The sequence below is a fragment of the Labrus mixtus genome, chromosome 8, assembly GCF_963584025.1.
Source record: "Labrus mixtus chromosome 8, fLabMix1.1, whole genome shotgun sequence".
NCBI classification, from domain to species: domain Eukaryota; kingdom Metazoa; phylum Chordata; class Actinopteri; order Labriformes; family Labridae; genus Labrus; species Labrus mixtus.
The window spans coordinates 3,261,447-3,279,177 of record NC_083619.1 but is presented as its reverse complement, the minus strand read 5'-3'; the positions used below and the strand labels follow the sequence as shown (position 1 = coordinate 3,279,177).

The 17,731-nt window shown below is 42.7% G+C and overlaps 1 protein-coding gene across 1 annotated transcript in view; it reads left to right on the top strand.

The window, feature by feature from the left end:
* The window catches only part of chd7 (chromodomain helicase DNA binding protein 7), a 68,992-nt gene that overhangs the window by 22,497 nt on the left and 28,764 nt on the right, over positions 1-17,731 (top strand). The window contains exons 4-12 of the mRNA XM_061043850.1: positions 1,536-2,005; positions 11,335-11,479; positions 12,013-12,141; positions 13,896-13,961; positions 14,983-15,038; positions 15,865-15,979; positions 16,341-16,424; positions 16,561-16,698; positions 17,529-17,650. Coding sequence (XP_060899833.1) covers positions 1,536-2,005; positions 11,335-11,479; positions 12,013-12,141; positions 13,896-13,961; positions 14,983-15,038; positions 15,865-15,979; positions 16,341-16,424; positions 16,561-16,698; positions 17,529-17,650 — 1,325 coding nt within the window. The remainder of the gene's footprint in view (positions 1-1,535; positions 2,006-11,334; positions 11,480-12,012; positions 12,142-13,895; positions 13,962-14,982; positions 15,039-15,864; positions 15,980-16,340; positions 16,425-16,560; positions 16,699-17,528; positions 17,651-17,731) is intronic.

Here is a 17,731-nt window from a genome sequence, read left to right as displayed (position 1 = left end):
ATTGTCATTTGTGTGATTGATTATCCCAGAATCTTGGCAGGACGACAGATTTATCTCTTGGCACTCCACCCCTCAGCACCCCCCCTCTCTCTCTCTCTCTCTCTCGCTGCTATTTGTGTGTCTAAATGGCTCAGTTAACGTGTGTGTCGGCAGGTGTGTGTGTACAGTGGTTTGTGTTATGTGTGACCTTGCAGTAGTTTTGTGTGTGTGTGCGTGTGTAGACATTAGTATTCTCCTGATGAAAGTGGACTTTCAGTGAAAGTACCCCAACTCTTGCTCTTTTACATCAACACGGCCTGCTTATGCTAAGTGTGTGTGTGCACACAGAGGGGAGCTGCTGCCTTGGCATTTTGCTATAAACTTGCTGATGCTCATACACACACACAAACACCTCATTTACACGCTTTGAAACACACAAAAGTGCACGTGTGCTACACATGCACATACACTGACTCTCTAAGGCGTACTCTCAGTTTTCGTATGACACACACACACACACACACACACATTCTCACTCCCTTGCTGCGTCTTTTTGAAGTATGGAGATAATTTATTCGTGTCATGATGCCTGATTTCCCATCTGCTACTGGGACCCTGAGCAGCTGGAGAGAGAGAGAGAGAGAGATGGAGAGTGAGGGGGAGGGAGGGAGGGATGGAGGGATGGAAGAGAGGTAGAGGGAGGAGAGGCAGCTGGAGAGGCTCCCAACAGCTGGTAACCAGTTGCCTGTCACAGAAATCTTACTTGGTAGCAATAAGGCTGAGGAGGTTGAGAGAGAAGGAAGCAGGAGACAGGATTTAGCCTTCAGAACAGCGAGAAAGGAAAGACGAATTGGGTATCAGGCAGTTGGTAAAGCGAGGTAAGCCTGCTGCAGGGGAAGGCAGGGGAGGGAGGAAACAGAAGCTACAGGGAGTTGAGCAGAGGGAGGTGGTAGGGGATGCACATGGATGGATAGAAATCCCTCCCACCTCTGCTCTGAAGTCTGCCATTGCTGACAAATTCAACCCCTACCCTGCAGGAAATGTAGTGCTTATGATTGACGGGCTAGCATGCCTAAACCAGTGTTGTGCGCTGACTGATCACCATCTGATGTGATCTAATTTAGAACAAATGATGAATAGATTTGGAGCTTGACGGATAATAAAGAACAAAAGGTTACATTGTTTAAGCAAAATGCAAATTCTTTCCTGCAACCAGATTCTCCAAGTTGATATTTTTTGAGTAAATTATATATTTTGTGGTATTTGGACAAAACATTTCCCAAAATCATTGAATCTATAAATTTAAAAAAATAACCAGATTAACTGATAAAGCTGAAGATAAGTAACAGAAAATCTCCTGGAAACACCTTTTTAACAATTCAGTTACCATCTTCCCTGCAGGAAGCCAAGTGAATATTGGTTTTATTTAAAGAGTGTTTATATTTATTTTTGGTGGTAATTTTTTTCTGTTAAGGAATGTTTTTTTTTTTTGTTTTTTTCAAAACTTAATGTGGCCTACAAACTGAAATCTGAAAACTTTCTTCCCTCCCCCCCAGCATTCCCCAACTGACCCGTCAGGAGATGCCTCAATGATGGTTCCTGACAGGGCGACAGTCGGCACTGGCGCCCCCGGCCAGCCTATCAGCACAGAGCAGCCCAACCAGGAGACCAAGCCAAAAAAGAAGAGGAAGAAGAAAGCGAAAGTGGTGGACAGAGAGGAGGCAGAGGCGGAGAAAAAGGAGTTAGGCGAGGAAGTCAAGTCAGAATTTCCTGCAACAGGAAGTGATGCGGGTGAACAGGTTTCTGGCATAGGAAATACAGATGGATGTTCACCACAAGTGGAGGAAAAGAAAAAGCGCAAAAAGAAACCAAAGGAGAAGGCAGAGGGCAAGGAGCCCAAAGAGCCCAAAACTCAGAAGACGCCCAAAACACCCAAGACCCCCAAAGAGCCTAAGGAGCCCAAGGAGCCCAAGGAGAAGAAACCCAAGAGCGTGACTCCCAAGACAAAGGCACCCAAGAAAACCAGGTAAGCGCAGCCTTGCATTAGTCACTGTGTTTGGTTGTTTCTGAGTTCTGGTGAAGGAAGTGAGCTTAATGTGTCAAATAAGTTGACCTGTGACATTTTAATGAAACTTACTGAGACACACTGGATACATCTCTCTTGTGGTTAACCAGGGAGAAGTGAAGGAGTGTGATTCATGGCCTTTTCACATGTGCACAAAGCTGAAAATATCCCAAAACTGTTGGGCTCAGCTTCATGTGTGAATGCAAACATCTGAATCTTTCACCCTGACTTTATCTGGATTTTATCCAACCAGTCCCTTGAGCCCTGTTTCCACCAAGCGGTCCGGTTCGGTATGGTATCCATTTATTGGCGTTTCCACCGTCATAAGTTGGGAATGGTACCAAAATAAGTGATCCGTGCCGTCCTACTTTTTGGTACCCTTCTGTAGGGGTGCCAAGGGTACTGATCCGACCCTAAAGGGTCCCTTGTTTACTGTTTCCTTGTTCTTCTTGAACGTTGAACTTAATTAATTGCGGGCTACACTGTGTTGGGCTGCTATGATGTCACACTATTACAGAGCTGACGTGGCTATCTCCATCTGGCTTACACTCCGCTTACCAAATAAGGGTACAGTTGGCTGTGGAAATGCAAACAAGTCCAGGGTTTACCGTACCAAAACTTGACTGAACCAAACCGGACTGCTTGGTGGAAACGGGGCTTTTTAGTAAAATTTGCTTGTTCACACATGCACCTCACAGTGGGAGATAATCCTTGTTGGACAGGATGAGGGGGGGGATCTCAGGTGGCAAGGCATGACATGATAGACATTGCAGATGAAGCAACGGAGCCTGGAATAAGAATCTTTACCTTCATATTAATGCTGTGTAGTTTGACATGTTCACTACATCAACAAAAAAGCTGAAGAACTGGTGAACAGAAAACATAATGAAGCAGTTTCATTACAGGCATTGAGCAGCAGTCGATTGCATACAGTCTATAGTTGTTTGTCGGCTGCACGATGTACATGTCATCACCCCCTCCTGATTGCTTGTAGTGAATTTTCCAGAATATTTCCTGCTGTGTTCTCATAATGGCTCACCCCCTCTTATATGTATGTATGTCTCCCTCCAAACTTCTGAGACAGCAACTTTCCCCTCTATCATCTTGAGTCTAAACTCACAGTCTCTCCTGATGTGGATACTTTCTCTCTTCCTCCCTCCCAGAACAGAGGGAGAGAGAAAGAGAATCTGTACATGGGGCATGAAGGGCTGTGAGCATGTGTATGAAACAGTCAGAGGTGGGGTATTGTGAAGGTGGAAACTCGATCAGACTGAGGAATGTGTCAGCTCCCATCTCTCTGTCTTTCCCTGCCCCCACCCACACAACCCTGGACCCTTTTATCTCAAGGAAGAGGGAGGGCCAAAGCAGCAGGCAGGGGTCAGCAATGGGGGAGGTGTGTGTGGTTTATCAGCCCGCTGGAATAGAGTCAGGGGCGGGGATATGGGCAAGGGGCTGTGGGAGGGAATGATGGGGCCGGCCATTTCTGTGTGTATGCATGCATTGGGGGAGGGTTTGTTGGTAATCTTTGTGGCAGAAAATGGCGCCTAATTATAATGATGAAGGGGCCATGTTACTGACCACTCAGCAGCCCGACTGTGTATGTGATGAGTGTTATGATGGAGTAAATTTGGGGGGTGGGGAAGTGGGGGGGCATTGTGGACCCTCTGAGTGTGATGTTTGTGAGTTGGTAAACTAGCTCTTATTTGTTATAGCTTTCCTCCATCTTGAGTGGCCGCCTGGAGCTCCATGTTAATTTAGCATAATAATGGCTGCTGGCCATTCACTGCTACTCTAAAATGGTGGATTGCTGCAATCACCCAAATGTCGTCTTTCTTGCTTGCTTCTTCTTCTTTACCCTCCCTCCCTATTCTTCCTGCCAAAGAAGAGTGCATCCTTTCATCTTTTCTTTTTGCACCGGCCCACCTCCTTCCTCTTCCTTTCGGTCTCTTTCTGATTTAAGCTCGGGGTTGGGGATTGAGGTATTTGTTTTTCTTCCGCTGCCCCATTTTGTCCCGTTACTTTAAGCACTCCCAAGTTTGGACTTTTTTTTAACATTTAGTTTTATAGGATACATGAAGATCAAACCTACGTTAGTCATGTTTCATTTCACTTTTCAAAGTCAGAAAGTTTGTCTGTCATTCTTGATCTGGTCCTTGGTTTTAGTCATTTAGAAATTAAATGCATTTTATTGTTTCGTTTGATTGGAGAAAAGATTCCTTTGTGCTATATTTCCAGATCTGACTTCTTTAAGTATTTGTATTTCATATTGGGGCCTAATGTTAATTAAAAAATAAAGCACTTGTCCAGTTTTATTTCACAAAGCCGATGCTAATGGCCACTCTGACACTATTAAAGTTTGAAACTCAGGAGATGCATTTGATATTAATCAGGAAATATGTGACACCTTTTTGCTACTAACAGGTTTCTTTTCAATCATGTTTCCTTCTCTGATTTGTCATGATCACACTGTCACCTTATCCTCTAAAACAAACACTTGTCTAGTGTGGGAATGTGTTCAACTAGCTAACAATTAAAGGCCATCACTATTTCTTTCATGTCCATTGAACAAATTAATATAATTTCTACATGTTGACCCTCGATGCCAGTCAAATGTTTTAGTCAAACTGTAAGGCGGCCGACCCCCACCAGTTGATTAGTTGGTGCTGTAGACTGGTTGTAGCCCCGGCCAATGGGCCTTCTCCTCTGGCTCTACTGCCCGGATGCAAACAAGCACAGGTAACATCCTGTTATAATGAAAACATATTAATGTGGACAGTGCCAAAGTTTCAGTTTCCAACAAGGACAAAGTTGTGATTCTTGGAGTTTGACCACTTTTTAAAGGGTTTCATAAAACTCCAGGGCAAGAATGGTTTCTGCAAGCAGACTTGAGCTTAATCAAGACAACAGAAAATCTTAGATGCATTCAGCATTTTTATTTTGCAGCGGAGGTGTGTACATGTGCACGTGTGAGCATTCAAGAGAGAATCAGGTGGTGTACTCGTCCACTCGGCTCACTTTTCTCCTTTGACCTTGTGTCCTCTCTGTCTTTTCCTTTGCTCTCTTGCTTTACACTCCCTCTCTGTCTACCTCCCTCAGAGGAAGTACATCTATAAATAACCCCAGCTCTCAGCTGCCACACCCTTCCCTCAGTGTGCTTATGTGTATGTGTGTATGTACGGGTGATTTGTTTGCAATACACACAAAGAAGTCAGACATGCATGCAGGCACCTTGCTTTGTCTGCAGACGTGTGTGCAAATACAGCACTTTTTCAACACACACAGAAGATGTGTGTGTCTGTGTGTGTGTGTGCTTGTCGCCCTCTGTTCGCTGTTGTTGGTTTCTGTTGCCATGGGTCAAGTGTGTGCATGGGGGTTCAGTGGTATGACTCATCACATCAGCAGGTGTCCCTTAACCCCACCCTTTCCATGTTTTTGTCCTTTACTCATTATTCTTCCCTTCTGCGATTTATACTGCACTGTAGGGCTGCACTATTTATTGCCATTTCATTGTTATGGCAACATAAGCTTTCACAATAGACACAATAAATTATAAATTATTTAATATAAGTTATGCTTTCTCATGTTACCCCTTCAATGGAGGTCTGAGTATAAAGAACATACTCTTACACCTTTTTTTATGCAGTTGGATCAAGCTAGCGATCTGCTAACCTCAGATTAATTGGGGCCAATTTAATGTTTAAAAAACAGGAGGTTACAACCCAGATGTAAAAACAACCTGGATTTAAACAAGCACAGGGAACAGATCTTGTAGGAGAAGAATGGTTTAGTAGTAAAATCCAGATGAAGTTGTTTGTAGGCTGTGCCAGGTGATACTAGCATGTTGACCGGAGCAGCAGGAAACCAAATTCAGCACAGGGATGTGGACACTGATGTGCCAGGAGGACTGAAGGCTGGCCGTGGTAGCACTGCTAACGTTAGCCACATAAAGCAATACAATTTGATAGTATTTCCTCGTTGATGCCGTCTGTAATGAGTATTTTCTTAATTTGAGACTAGCCATCTATTCTGAATTTAAATCTGCGAATAACAGACTAGGCATATTTTCCTTTTATCAGGGCCTCCTCTGCTCTTTATCCAGCTCCACAAACACTGAAGAAGCCTCTCTGCTCTTCTTTCCCACACAGAAAAAGTGCACCACAGCTGACCAGCATGTGTGACTGCTGGGTTATATTTCCATAAATATACAGCAGAGGAGGGATAGGGGGGCTGCTCATGTGTTCACCTGGATGGGGATAACCTGGACACTTGAGTTTTATTGTGATGAACTGTTATATATTATCATCAACAGGCCATAAAACTGCATTAGATAGCATGTTAATAACCAGTAAGAGGTTTTGTAAGTCTCAGAGAAATCCATTGTAGTAACCAGGGAGGCTGACTCAGGTGCATTACCTACAGCGCTTCAAGAAGTATTCATTTTAGGAGTATTCAGAATGGGAATTATTTCATGAATACCAGTGGACTCTGGGTTTTGATTCTGCAGCCCGTAAGGTTTATCTCACATGTTCACTGTACAAGTGGGTGAATACTTGTTATTGCTGCAAGCTAGCTAAATGATAAAACAAGTTCAACAGTATTGACGTATCACCTTTGAAGATAGCCAAGAAGCGCAGCAGATTAAGTTCCCTTGTCACCTTTCATGTTTTCAAATCGACACTTGCTTGATGCAATTTTATGTTCAACAAACAAATACCCGAACTAGACCCGTCTCCTTCTTCAAAGCCAACAGGGGCTGTGGTCACATTCAGTTCTTGTTATTGGATATAATTCTGCAATTCACTTAGCAGACTCTTTTATCCAAAGTGACGTACATCAGAGAGTAAGAACAACACAAGCAAGGATCTAGAAAAAAGTGAACAATGTCAGTAAGAGCAAACGATCAGCTTTGAGTCTGATTGGACACACAGGTGCTGACAGGAAGTGACCAGAGGCAAAGCACAACATTGAGGGCAGTTCTTGAGAGCTCTAATCAGTATAGAAACCATCTTATAAGTCGTCGTTATCAAGCAAAAACCATCGTCATTACCATCATCATCATCAATAATATGGAGACCATCATCATTAATTTAGTAGGTATTCATGAAAGAGCTGGGTCTTTAGCTTTTTCTTAAAGGTGCAGAGGGACTCTGCAGATCACATGGAGTTTAGAAGTTCATTCCACCATAAAGATGGAGTCCAACTGTTAACATTGAGATAAAAATATCATTGCAAAGATTGAAAACACCTTTTAGCCATGCTTTCCTTTAGTACACTTCTCATATCATGAATATGCTCACAAACAGCCATGTGCTTTGAAATGAATGTAAAGATGAAGTGTGATACTCCTACACAGAAGACGTGTATACACAGCAAAGTCGTTTAGGATTGAGAAAGTGACCTTGATTGGAATTTAATCTGATAGATGTTGATTCAGACAAGCAGCTAAGCATTTTGCAAGGAATAAACAAAGCGTGCAAAAATAGAAAAAGTGATTGTTACAGTAGATTTGTAGAGATAAAAAAGTAAAGGCAAGGAGCGGAGAAACAGTTGGGGAAAGAAATGAAATGAGAGAGACGGAGAGAAGTGGGGCCATGAAGAAACTAGGAGGAAGAGAGGGGAGAAGGCAGCCAAGTGTAGGTGTGTGTGTGTGTGTGTGTGTTTGTGTGTGTGTGTGAGGCCAGATGGCTCCAGCGTGTGGCGACCAGCCAGAGGAACAGGTGCAGGTCACATGACCAGCCGTTTCCACGGAGATGGTGATTGCTCTTGGCGTGAGGATGAAAGGAGAAGGGCCCAAGGGACAGAGAGGGGGCGAGAGACGTAGGGAGAGAGGAAGTGAGTGAGAGAGCAGGGAGGGAGAGATGCGCAGAGCGAGAGAGTGAGTGAGCAAACATAGGCACGGAGTAGGAGAGAGACGTATCCAGGCATATGGTACTGCGGAGGACAACACTCGGACATGTTGTGTTCTGTTAGCTCCTGGTGCCCGTCATATAATCACTGTTATGCCTTGTTTCTAGATGCACTTTCAATACCTATTTTTCCATCTAAAGTGCGCTGTTTCCTATATGACCGAAACACCAGCACAAAATGTTGACACATGCGCTGTCATGACAACAGGTACAGCCACCACAATCACCCACTGCACGCGACCACTTTTTACCAGCTTTTGTCCCTTTTTATTAGGACATTATCATGCATTTAAAGGCTTTATATGCGGCAGCAGATGTCGCCCTTGAGCACCAGCATGAAACCATAACAACTCACGCTGCATTGTTATGTTAGCATGCTAATGCTAGTGATCTTTATTATGCTCGTATCTTCACACTGCATGTAAATTTACCTGAAATGAGCGTGATCTAGAAACACAGTTAAGCAGTGAGTACAGTATGTTATTCTTCTTTTCTCTAGTCCCTCAATTAAACAACTTTTATACACGAGGGGAGGAGTCAGCCGGCCGTCCCAACAATGTAAACAAAGTGAAGATAGGACTCTGAAAACATCACAGACAGTGGGACTCGGGTGTTACACCCATTGTAGACAGTCATGACTCACAGAGTTATTTTCAGAGGATATACTTGATTTATATTATATTTAAGTATGAAAAATCACAGATAAAGTCTTTGAAGAAAGTAGTGGTGTAAAGTAAATAAACCTGGTGGAGCTATCCTCATCAGTCCCTTAACAAAGCTTCACCGTCTCGACATCTTTTTACTTTCATATCGATTCCACAACAGTAGAGCTGGTTGGTGTCCACAACCTCAAAATTCATTTAGATTATTTGGGTCACTATTTGATATCGATTTGATATTGCTCAATATGCTTCGATATCGTAGATGAGAGAAATACCCAGGTATCTACACGCAGTACCTTCTGATATTTGTTCAATAATAATGTCTGCATTGTTTGTATTTTATCGTTGTATTATTCTTTAATAATGCGACAATGTCCCTGACCTGAATTCACAGCGTCCCCAGTGGAGAAGGGCGTCATGACAATGAAAAAAAAATCGATGAATCGATTTTGAATTGGGAAAATAATAATTACAATGCATTGTTGAATAGATATGTTTAACCAGCCCTACACAACAGCATACATTTGATGTCCCAGTGTGTGAATTGGCGTTGCGTACCGGCAATCCAAATGCACCATATGTAAATATCATGAGCGCCAATGATGTGCGCACACACACACACACACACACACACAGCACTGTTCTCCTCTCGCTGGCTCCGCAGGCATGGTAGGCAACTGCTTGAGGCCCCAGACCTGTAGGGGGCCTCTTAAGGCTCACAAACTTTAAACCACAACAGTGGCCCAAAATGTCTAATGACAGTAGAAAACCTCCCTAAGGGGGCCCCATCTGACAGCACTCAATCTCACGGCCTTGCTAAGCGTTGTGTGCATTATCGCTGATGAAATAAAAGTTTTTCAATGAAAGTCAACCAAGAAAAATGAAGAATCATCATCAGTCTATTGGAGAGGAAACAGGAAAAGTGTTGGGACAATGGCAGACAAAATTTAATAAATGCAGGTTGTAGGGCCCCCAATTATTTCTTGCCTGGGGCCCCCCCACAGACTCTAGAATCACCACTGTCCACCGGTCCTGTCTCACCCCTGTAACGCCTATGATACTACCTTCAATGGCAGCACAGAGGTGGGAGCCTTTTGTCCCCACATTACTGATCCATTCATATTAAAGGTGAAACACCACAGAGGCGTGAGTATCACACCTTGAACTGGTGCTCTGAATAGGGCTAATGTGACAGACGCGGAGGTGGCAGAGTAGTTAATCTATAGCTACGTCGGCTTTCCCCCATTCTGCTATGATTGGTTTAAATGCTCAAACTGAGTAAAATCACTCAAATGAAACAGGCCAGCGTGGTTAGTGTTCAGTCTAGACCGGCTCTGTATATGAAATGACTTCAAGGGTGATTTGTAATTAAAATAATGACTGGACCTAGAAGAAAAATGTGTCCTTTGCAAAAATATTCCCATAGATCAATTTGACTATTTAAACCAGTGTTGACAGACAGTAGCTAATATCATCACTGAAATGATCACATGGGCCGAAGAGACTTTGATGGATGTGTGATCACTCAGAAGTCGCTGAGAAAGATGAATACATGCGATAGTGGGTGAAAGTGACACGTGCCTTTTTGTTTACCTGGAATGCTTTCTCATGAAATAATGTTTAGTCAACATTGAAGAAATTAAGTTTATCCTCTGAAAATAACTCTGTGAGTCATGACTGTCTACAATGAGTCCCGCTGTCTGTGATGTTGTCCGTGTCATATCTTCAGTTTGTTTACATCGCCCGGACAGGCGGCCGTACCTCGAGTATAAAAGTTGTTTAATTGAGGGACTAGAGAAAAGAAGAATAACATACTGTACTCACTGATTAACTGTGTTTCTAGATCACGCTCATTTCAGGTAAATTTACATGCAGTGTGAAGATACGAGCATAATAGCTATGCTAGCTAGCATGCTAACACAACAATGCAGCGCGAGTTGTTTTGGTTTCATGCTGGTGCTCAAGGGCGACATCTGCTGGATCCAAAAATCACATATTCTTCCTTTAAGCTCGGGGACCTTTTCTGTTTTCTTACTTTGATATACGTTGGATAAACATTTCTTATTCTCTGCTGCTACATCTCATTTTGAGGATTCAGCTGCAGAGTTGATCACTATCAAATGTTTAAAGGAAAACTTAAGTTGCTTTTCATTACAAACTATAGTAGTACGATGATTGTGGATGCTTTCTGAAGTAAAAGTTGTGATGCAGAGGGCCCTCAGCCTTCCTCTATGGTGTGTGTAGGCACACGCTGTTGGAGAGAGTCAGTTCCTCTTTCTTTTCCATGCCAGAGATTAGAGGAAGCCCGAGGGCCTTTCAACCCCTCCCCCTGTTCTCACTGGGGCCTCTCTCTCTGTCCCTCACTCCGTCTGCCTGTCTCTCTCTCACTCCCTTCCTCCCTGTGTCTCTCTTCCTGCCCATGCCTGTATCTCTCTATCTGGCTCCCTCGCTCCCTCTACCTCCTCCCAGTCTTTCATCATATTAACCCCCTGTGTGCCAGAGCCTGAGGCACACTAATGATTTCTAAATGGATAAATCAAATATGGGACCGCCCTGGGACAGCCAGGCACACATACGAGTTCTAAACCCACACACACACATCTCAATGCCTCACAGTCTGTAAACTGTAAAAAGGGGTACTCTTGTGATTAATGGTCTTTAGTTTTAGCAGCTTTTTCTTCCTCTGTGAATATTAAGGTTTTTCTTTTTTTCTTTTCTATAGCAGTAAGAAGGTTGAGACCGAGGGTGGGACCAGCGCTGCTAAGAAGGATTCAAAAAGGAAGAGAGAGTCATCAATCAGTGATGAGGTGGAGATGAAGTCTCCTCCCCCTTCAGCTCCTGAAGAAGAAGATGATGATGGTGTGCAGGTACGGGATCCACACAAGGAAAGCTGTTTTAAAGCATTTTATTTGTTCAACTCCCAGGCATGTAAAATACCTCACATAGTGTTCACCGCCATGGCTAATAGTGTGCTTCTGCATAGCAAAAAAAAAAAAGCAGAAGCTGTAAAACCTTTGCAGTGTGTCTCCGGGCTTGTAGAGGTAAAAGGTGTTGAGCAAGTATCCGTCTCTTTCTGTTCTAATCTAACCTTGTTGTCACACAAAGCAGTCAAGTGTAATTGTACATGTAATTCTGGCATTCTTAATATTTGCCTCCTCCAGTGTAGCAATTCAAACAAGCAGTCACTATGAATAACACCGCCCAATGCTTCATCTATTGCTGAAACCATTTTCTGAAGCAACTTCCTCTGTTCTACTCTTTTTTTTTTTTTAAAGAAAAGATTTGGACATGGTTGGAAGACTTTTGCAAAATTATAATCTGGAAATTTCTGCAACAGACAAAACTATAGCTGATGATCTTAAATGATGCGACTGTTCCGTCTTCTCCTTTTGTCCAACAGAAACGTCGTTCCAGCCGTCAGGTGAAGAGGAAGAGGTACACTGAGGATCTGGAGTTCAAAATTTCCGATGTCGATGACAGCGGAGATGACTCACCTGCACCCAAGTCACCATCGTCATCACAACAACAGGTACAGCTTCCTGTTATTTGTTTAGTTTGTGGGCAGAGTCTGACCCTAAATGAGCTTAAAATACAGAAAGAAGCCATGACTTGGTCTACCATCTGACTTGGCACTCGTAACTGTCACTTCATGTGTGGCTGAGATGTGAGTGTGCAGTAACTCAGCTGTGTTATGTTGATGGCTGCAGAGGCAGTGATGCTGCAAAATCACTGTAAAAGGAAAAATACTTTGGATTGATTTTAACGTTTATTTTCATATTTATTGTGCTTTGGAATAAACAAATGTCAAGATTCAGTCCCTAATTCTGGAAAGTTGTATTGGGTTTAGACAGGATTTGAACAAGTATTTCCCCAAAATATTTGATTTGCGTCACAACTTTCTGGTCAGACAAAAATATATTTGGTTTCTAAATATTTTCCTATATTCATTTCCCCTTCATTGAATTAATAATGGCAGGACATGAAAGCATGCTGTGGTGAAATCCTGCTACCAAAGTTGAAAGAGAGACGTAGCACACCAGAGCAGCAGGGTCTGATTTCAGAGTGTAGTATGTCGACCCTGAAACGATGGAAAACTCTGGATTTTGCGTTTCAGAAAGGGAGTTCTCAAACCCGAGAAAGAGGAGTAACTCAAGCCAGCGTCTTTAGGTTTGAGAATGTTACTTGGCAACCAAGTCTGTGCACCTAACCTGGTCTAAAAGGTTATCTTCTCTACCTCTCCTCCCTCCTACAGAGACAGAAACACAGTTTTATTTCCTCATTCTGTTATTCAGTCTGTATCACGTGCCAGTTAGTGGAGATTTAAAATTCAGATTGTTGCTTTGTATTCTGTTTGTCAAACATGGCATGTCCTTTAGTGGAGAAGCCTCTATAGAAGGGGGCTGCATTATGTCTTGGAGTTACATTTACATCTGGGGGGGGGGGGGGTGTGTGTAAATTAAATGAGGCCTTACTAATGAACTAAACAGGATATTGGTGTGTGTGAAACAAGCATTGTGTTGAGGATTAAGCTAATACTAATTGAAATAGCCACTGAATGATATTTACTTTAATATTTCAAACGGACTATGATTAAAGTAAAGTGCTACCACTATGAGCCTTTTGTCTGAACTCTATTTCTTACATTTCATTCTGAGCTGCTTCCAAATCCTGTTTGTTTAGCTCACTGTTTTTTTGGTTTTCACAACCAATTTAATATTAGCCTGTAAGTCAGTGTGACTAAAGAGCACTTATAGACTCCATTCAAACTGACGCAGACTCCATCAGGATTTCTAACTTCCAGAGGGGTAAAGTATGTGGACCTCTCTCTGTCACATGTTGCCGTGGTTAATGGTAGTATCAGGGCAGCGTTTTATTGTCATGTTGCATGGTGCTGGAGCTACTCAGAGTTGATAGAGGAAATTAAAATCAGCTGATCAGGGTCCGCTGAACTGTTTCCAGCTTGAAGCTCAATAAACTCGGAGGTCGGGATTCACTTCAGAGTTTGTTGAGCCTGCTTTCTGAAATAAGACCCTGGTGTGTTAAGCCAAAGATTAATACCGGATAAAAAGGTAGAGGCTTTGGACACACCATGAATATGTTTCATCTTTTGTTTTCTCACTTATTTGGATTTTAAAATGTGTTATTTGATCACAATTCTGTTTTTTTGGCCTTAAGTTAAAATTTCCTGTTGAGATATTTCCAATTAGGAAGTGTGTGTGTAAATATTCAACGTCTGGTGGATGAGCCTTTAACTCTTGAGCTGTTCTGTGTATTTCTTTTTAGGACGTAGTTGAGGCTGAAGGGCCCGTCGTGGAGAAGATCATGAGCATGCGCACCACCAAGAAACAGGTGAGACACAGGGACACACTCTGAATGTATCACCACTAACACATGGTCACAGCAGCGCGAGTCATGTTTAACGTCATCTGATTAGCCGCACCACAGCTGGCCTAAGCAGATTACAAACACACACACACACACACACACACACACACACACACAGCTCTGACAGAGTGTAAGCGGAGAAAAGAGTTCTTGTATTTCAGTGTGTGTGTTTGCTCGGTGCTCCAAGTGTGCATGAGGTTTTGTGTGTATCTGAATGTGTGTGTTTGTGTCTGCCCAGCTTTGTTTTAGACGGATTGTCTAAAGAAAGCTCATCCTTGAGCCAACACACGCACATAGTCACCAGCCAACTTTCCTTTGCTAGCCAGCTGCCTCTGGGTTACCCCCCACCTACACACACACACACACACACACACACACACACACACACACACACACACACACACACACACACACACACACACACATATTCACAGCTCCATTCAGAGTTGACCCCAGGCTTGGCAAACAGCCAAAACCACAACGTTAGCTACGCCAGACGCCAAGCTTTCATTTCCTCAGGCAGTGTGTGTGATTGATGATTCATGGCATTACAGTAGTAGTAGTAGTAGCAGCATGGCGGAGTGTGTGTGTGTTTGTTACAGAGAGAATGGTGAATGGAAGTGAGAGGCTGCATTTAAATGATCTCCTGTTTTTGATATGTTTTGTTTGCATGCGGTATAAAATCTTTTTTTTTTTATTTCTAGATTTGAAGTTGAAAAGTTGTACTTTCTCTGAAACCCTTCAGTGCAATTCAAACTTATTAACCTCGACTTATTCATACTCATATTTTGAATCCCAAAAAAACAAACTGTGGAAAGAAATAATTTACACAATTATTAGAATGCTTTCCGTGTAAGGATGATCAGAGTTCATATGCTAGCTCTCTCTTCACCACATGTACTATAACTATGACATAATGCATGTGGTCGAATGACTAGGAGACTGCTCATTGATTCATTTATTAACCTTATGTTTTCCTTTTTAGCCGGAGCAGGGGGAAGAATTAGAGGTTGAGGAGTTCTACGTCAAGTTCAAGGGCTTGTGAGTAACTTTTTTTTTCCTTTCCTTTGTATTTCACAAACTTAAAACTTAGTTACTTTCAACATGCACACACCACAGATGTGTCATTAGTAAAGGCACTTAACACACCTGGCACACATACAGTTTGGACAAACACATTAAAATCATGGACTGACGATGCAAACAAATGTGATGCTACAATCTCAAATGACTAAATCATGAAAGATAAACCTTAAGTTTTAAGTCAACAGGTTCCTCTTAAAAAGAGGAACCTGGCATGACTTGGCATGCAAACAGCTACATGGCCATTTTTAAAGGCTCCCCACCTCATTGTTTACATCGGGAAGTGAGCACTTGATAAGGGGTCGTTTTGGTCAGGTATAGGACTCTGAATATTCATGTCTGCCCACATTTTGAGTAAACACTCGACCTCTGCATCACCACCATTGTTAAAAATGATTTTCACATAGATTATATGGCATGTACACATTGTGTTCCTGTGCTCGTTCTCGTGCATGAGCAACCGTAGTGTCCTGAAGCGCACTTCTTCCAAACGGGAAGGAGCACGGTAAGGAGAACTCGCACGACTCACACAAACTGGACTTTGGGGGTCAAACGTGCTTGGGCACAGGACAGTTTGTCTAGTGTGAGTGCGCCTGGAGAAAAGCTAAGTCCCCCCCCAGGATCCAAATACAAAACAAGTGTTTTATCATGATTGATTCAAATGTGGAAATCTAGTTTTGACAACCCCAACCTGTATTTATAAGTCTATTACGATATTTTAGACGAGCATTCCAGTTTTCCTTTTTTTATCTTTTTGAGTGATGAGATTCTTTTTGTGTTTCAGTTCGTACCTTCACTGTCGCTGGGCAGACCTGGAGGAGCTGGAGAAGGACAAGAGAATACATCAGAAGATCAAGAGGTTTAGGGCCAAGCAACAACTTAACAACTTCATAACTGAGGTAAGCCTTCACCGCTTCAAAGTTGAGGGAGGAACACAAACATTTCACTTGTGTAGATGAATCAGATTGTGTTTTTTTTCCTCCTGCAGTTAGATGATGATGTACGAGTATGTTTGTGACATTTTATTCATATTTACAAAATCACTCTGAAAAGATCCTAAACACAGACACTTCATGAAAACACATAAGAACTCCAGAAAGTTCAAAAGCTGCTACATATAACTTAGCAGAAATATTAGACTTCATAAAGGCAAACATTCCTTCCACTGAATAGAAATCATCGTGCCTCAAGTCAAGGCCTCCATATTTTAGAGTTGTCTTTATACTCCTAACAACTAAACACCACTTGCTCCCTCCCCAGATGGACGACGAGCCTTTTAACCCGGACTATGTGGAGGTGGACCGTGTCCTGGACGTTTCAGAGAGCACAGATGAAAACGGAGAGGTGCTTTGATCTCTTCCTGTCATCTTTTATGTTTTCAGCCTCATGCTTTCTCCACACACACACACACACACACACACACACACGCACAGACTCACCAAAATCTCTCCTGTTGCGTTTGTTTTTTTTTTGTGTCCAGATGGTGACCTTATATTTGGTGAAATGGTGCAGTCTGCCTTACGAGGACTCAACCTGGGAGCTAAAGGCTGACATTGACCAATCCAAAATAGAGGAATATGAAGGCATTGCAGCACGCACACCGAACACTAAAAAAATGGTAAGTAGCTCTTTGTGTGTGTGTGTGTGTGTGTGTGAGACTCTATGACGGTTTGGGGGATGAAACCTGTCCATCAGCCTCCTCCTTCCAGGAGGCGGTTGCATGTTTGATTTGTGTGTGTTGGCCTGCCGCCTGCATCTTCCCCCTTCAGATTTAAAGATCCCTTAACTGCTCTCTACAGAGCCATGTTCTTGTGGTCTCACACACACACACACACACACTCACACACCCTGCTCTTGTGGCCAGGCCAAACCACTAACAGTATGTTTAATGCTGAACAGAAGCAGCTGACTGGCTGAGGTCCTTCCCCCCCTGGTCTTCATTCATTTAACTGCTTCCTACTGTTTCTCCTTAAGAACCACGTCATTAACCTAAACTTTAGTCCCTGGCACTTCTTTATAAAGAACTTGAATATACTGGATGTCGGGCCATTGTTTTCTGCATTTCCACAGCACTCTTTACCTGTGATGAATTGGCAAATTTGTGTGCAGAAGAATGATGGTAAACTTCTTGCATCTCATGCATTAAGGATACAGTAAACTCTGCTTCACACTTTATATTGCTTTATAGGGACACCTTATTTTTCAGTGATTCTAAATATTGAACTCCATTTGAATACTTGTTTTAAAAAGTCCTTGCTGTCTAGACACTAAAGCCTTTGTGACAACGAGCTTGAACCTAAATGACAAAAACATTCCAACTCGATGAGATGATGTAAGTGTCCCGGTGCTTTATGGAGACATTAAACCCAGTGCAAACATCATCCCTTACAAATGACATCAGGATTGATCAGTGTAAAAATGTTTAAACATCATCTTGTGTTTGCGTAGGATCGGCCTCCTGTGGCCGACTGGAAAAAGTTGGAGGGTTCCAGGGATTACAGAAACGGAAACGCACTCAGGGAATACCAGCTAGAAGGCCTCAACTGGCTAACCTTCAACTGGTACAACTCGTAAGTCACCAAGTACTTCTTTTTCTATGATGCCCAAATGCTGCTGCCAGCCTATACACATGGAAGAACTTCTCTTAATAC